The 4,228-nt window shown below is 46.4% G+C and overlaps 2 protein-coding genes across 2 annotated transcripts; both read left to right on the forward strand.

Annotated features, from left to right (window-relative positions):
- Positions 1-3: 3 nt before the first annotated feature.
- On the forward strand, positions 4-2,484 carry LOC131214418 (cap-specific mRNA (nucleoside-2'-O-)-methyltransferase 1-like; the record flags this gene model as incomplete). The annotated part of the gene is made up of 2 exons (XM_058208794.1): positions 4-40; positions 102-2,484. Coding segments are annotated over 2 exons (2,262 nt in total), but the record flags the coding sequence as incomplete, so codon positions are not given.
- A 577-nt stretch (positions 2,485-3,061) lies between these two features.
- On the forward strand, positions 3,062-4,204 carry LOC131214417 (calpain-D-like; the record flags this gene model as incomplete). The annotated part of the gene is made up of 2 exons (XM_058208793.1): positions 3,062-3,350; positions 3,706-4,204. Coding segments are annotated over exons 1-2 (696 nt in total), but the record flags the coding sequence as incomplete, so codon positions are not given.
- Between the last annotated feature and the right edge of the window lie 24 nt (positions 4,205-4,228).

Raw genomic sequence — 4,228 nt, forward strand, 5'->3', positions numbered from 1 at the left:
CTCATCGAAACCTCGTCGCAGAAGGGCCGGAGTGGCTTAGGTTAGTAATCTTATGTCTTCGTTACAGCAGTATTAGAAGAAAACTAATCTTGTTATTTCAGGCATGAAGTTGGATCAACTAGATACTGCTGCCGCACACTGGGATGCAAAAGCAGAACAGTTGCAGATACCGGAGACGGTTGTCTGGCTAACGCATGTTCCGAAAATTAACGAGCCGGAACTTAGCAGGGATCAACTAGACGAATGGCACAAGGTAGGTCCGCCAAAGATGACAATCGACAACGAGGATAAGTACTGCGACACGGAGATTTTACAGCAAGTACTTAAGAGTAAGAGCGTTTTTGACAATCTCGGCAACGAAGATATGCGTAAGGCTCGTTACCGGTCTAATCCGTTCGAGCTAATTAAGAGCAACATATTTATCAACCGCGCCGCAGTCAAGATGGCCAACATGGACGCGATGTTTGATTACATGTTCACACATCCCACCGATGAGCAAAACCAACCACTGGTGAAGGATGAGGCTCGTGATTTGTTTTATTTTGCGGACGTGTGCGCTGGCCCGGGTGGTTTCTCGGAATACGTCCTTTGGCGGAATAAGTGGCGCGCTAAGGGATTCGGTTTTACACTAAGAGGTGCTAATGATTTCCGGCTGGATGGATTTACGGCGGGAGGACCTGAAACGTTCGATCCGTACTATGGGCCGAAGGATAACGGTGATATTTTCGATCCAGAAAACATCAGTAGTTTCGCCGATTACGTAATGAAGCAGACAGAAACAGGTGTCCATCTGATGATGGCAGACGGTGGATTTTCAGTTGAGGGTCACGAAAACGAGCAGGAAATCTATTCGAAGCAACTCTACTTGTGCCAGGTGATCGTTGCCTTGGCGATTGTACGCCCTGGAGGCAACTTCGTTGTGAAGCTGTTTGATATCTTTACGCCGTTCAGCGTTGGTCTCATCTACCTAGTGTACCGGTGCTTCCGGCAAATTTGTATCTGCAAACCGAACAGTAGTCGCCCAGCCAACTCAGAGCGCTACCTAGTGTGCAAATCCAAAAATCCAAACACGGGTACGATCGAGCGCTATTTACAGGACATCAACCGGCAGATGTTTGAAAAACGAAACGCAAATAACGATACATTAGAACTAGTAAACGAGGCGGTAATGCGTAAAGATGAGACGTTCTATGACTATATATGTGCAAGCAATAACGAGATTGGCGGTAAACAAATCATTGCCCTGATGAAAATAGCGGCCTTCTGCAAAAATCGCGACCTGATGGAAAAGCGCCAACTCGAAGTGAAGCAGAAGTGTTTAGACTTATGGAAGCTAGACGATGCGATACGCAAATCCGCAAACAAGGGTGACCCAGATCAGTACGTTACGAAGATATACAAAAACTGGAATGCTCTGACAAAGCCCATGCTTTCGGTTGAAGCGCGAGTACAAACTGACCTACGAGCATCCTTTTCATCTGCCCGCGATTGGTATTTTGTGCCTATCGGCAACAAGGAAAGTAAAGACAAGAATGTTCGCTCAATTCTGCTCGGTAAGGGTGGTAAGGAAGTGTATCAGTTCGACGCGAAACATGGCACCTGGATACTAATGAAAGATGTAGCAATTGAACTGTCGCCAGCTACGATCATCTATGGGGAGATTGTGCGCGAGTTGCAGGGTGAAGGAAGGTCTCAGATCGTCATCCATACGTTGCACATCATTGACGGGCTCATGCTGGGTGGAGAAAACATAGGACATTTAACACTCAAGCAACGGCTTGAACGTTGTCATCAATTTGCCAAGGCACTTAACAAGCCAATCAAGAATGCCACAACGACCGCGAGCTCAACATCGACGTGCGCCAACTCTACTGGGTCGATGCAGATTCGAGCAAAAAAGCACTATCCCCTATCTGAGATGGAATCGTTTTTTGCCTCGCTGGAAATGCACAAGCTTAAGGATCTCACAAGCCGTCTCGGTTATAATGTGCGCAATCCGATCGACCAGGATCGCTTCTATATACCATATGGTTTGTTGTTTCTGCGTGATGTCAAACCACATTATTCGAAGCAGTTGTCTAAGCAATGGAACATGGAGTACTATTTTAACTCCAACACAGGTGAATCGAAGTACCCGGAAAAATTCAAGAACTTCATAGAAGAAACACAGGCAACGTTCGACGAAACGTTTGATAAGCGAATCTTTTGGGAATGGATTCACTTGTACCAGGTTCAGCAGAACGTTGATGAAAAGTGTGACAAAATTCCAAATATTGTCCACCGCGTTGATTTCAAGAAATATCTTAAAGAGGCATACCCCTCTTGAGTAACCAGGGGGTTTCTCGCAACATAATCATGAACTATAAATATATTTTATAACAATATTTGTTTCTCTAAGGGCCAATCCCAAGACCAGATCCATAATCCAAGACCGAGACTATCCGAGACCAAGAACCCAGACCCAATCAAGAGTTCAAGATCGAATTGAACCTCCGAAAAAATGAATTTGAATTGTAGAATTTCTTTTTAATAAAGGATAAATGAATAGACGTGATATTTCGTTGAATGTGTGATTGTTTTTTAAACATGTAAGGCAGGTTTGTTTCTGACGAGTCTCAAAGACGTTGTACACCTTCTATTGAAGTAGCATGCCGAACCGCTTCGGGTCAAATCGGCCTTCCAACAGCCGAACCACACACAAATGGGATCAAAACATAGCATGCACTAGCTACAAACATATGTAATTAATCCATACGTTGTAGGCAACAGAACTTGCAATTTGTGAAATGTCTAAAACCATTACCCATTGTCCCAATCCAACCAATGTCTAAAATGTCCATTAAAAGTGTTTGTACCAGGTGATTGTGTAGAATGTTCCTTGTCGAGAGATTCTAGGATACGATTGCCACAGCAGAGCAACAACAACAAAACACAATTTTCTGGTTGACTTTGGCTTCTGTCAGTGGTCGTTGCAACAGCGAAACTATGTTGCATTTGACAGACGAGATTTTCTCCAGCGGACGGCAAATCGATACCGTACGTGAAACAAAAACAGCACGGCTGTTGCGAAACCTTGGCTCCACGGTTGGCTCGGGTGGCACGGGTGGTCGCACAATCCACGGACACTAGACGTGCGTGTAGCAATGTAGCAAAATGGGAACGATAGCGTCGGCACTCCAATGGTATTGCATTGCGTGTAATTACCTTAATCCAACAGAAAGCGTGCGCTGCTTACGGTGTCGAAAGTTGCGTCGGGTCAACGGTGTCGATATAGTCCATCATCAGATTCGCTCGGTTGCCGAAGTGCCCAGGCAAGCTGCGACCTGCGTTCGCATGAAGGATGTGAATAGGTAATTAAACCTAGTGTCTGCCGTAGTTTCCAGATTGTAGTCCGTTGGGCGAGCGTGTCCGAATTCTGCCTCCTTCGTTCGAGGCCCTAGGGCACCGCAGCCAACGTTCACTGTTGGGCACACGAATCAACTCGCTCTTTATTCCAGGAGTGTTCAGTGGTCGAAACGAAAAGAAAAAAACGAGAAGGAAAGAAGGAAAAAAACACTGTTTTTCCAAAAAACCACTGCTAAGCTAGCACTCGCATACTATACTACATAAGCAGCATTTTCCGCTGTCATTGTTTTTCTAGTTTAACAACGTTTTTCATTCTTCACTCATCTCTCTCTCCCTCTTTGCTTGTTTCTCATTTGGCAGAAAACTAGTCACAAACGATTGTCTGTTCCGCGTTATAGACAGCCTAGCACTAGCGCACAAAAACATAAACCGGAAGAAAATCGAACGTTCCTTCGCTCAGCCGCAGGCAGATCGGTATTGCTGGAGCCGTAGACGGCATCTGTCGCAACCGAGCATCAACCGTCGCTGGAGCTGTCACCGATGCCGGCTGTACAACCGGAGCGTTTCCTGGCACTGCATCAACTGCGAAACACTGAGTCTGATAGCTCCCGTGTACAAGGACACGATCAAGAAATCCCTTACACAGCTTATTCGCAGGGGCACCGACGACCATCACGGGTGCGGTCTCTGTGCTATCGCTAGCATCAAAGCTACCAGTATGGAGCAACTGTGGGCCGCCCGATGCCGCTTTTGTCTCTACAATCAGTTCAACTTCGAGGGCGACCGTTCTAGTTGTTGCGGTGTCGGAGCCAGCGAGTCAAGACTGCCGCGCTGTCAACACTCCTCAACCGATTCCACTGTGCGGACCAACGGCGGCATTACG

The sequence above is a fragment of the Anopheles bellator genome, unplaced genomic scaffold (assembly GCF_943735745.2).
Source record: "Anopheles bellator unplaced genomic scaffold, idAnoBellAS_SP24_06.2 scaffold00846_ctg1, whole genome shotgun sequence".
Classification (NCBI taxonomy): domain Eukaryota; kingdom Metazoa; phylum Arthropoda; class Insecta; order Diptera; family Culicidae; genus Anopheles; species Anopheles bellator.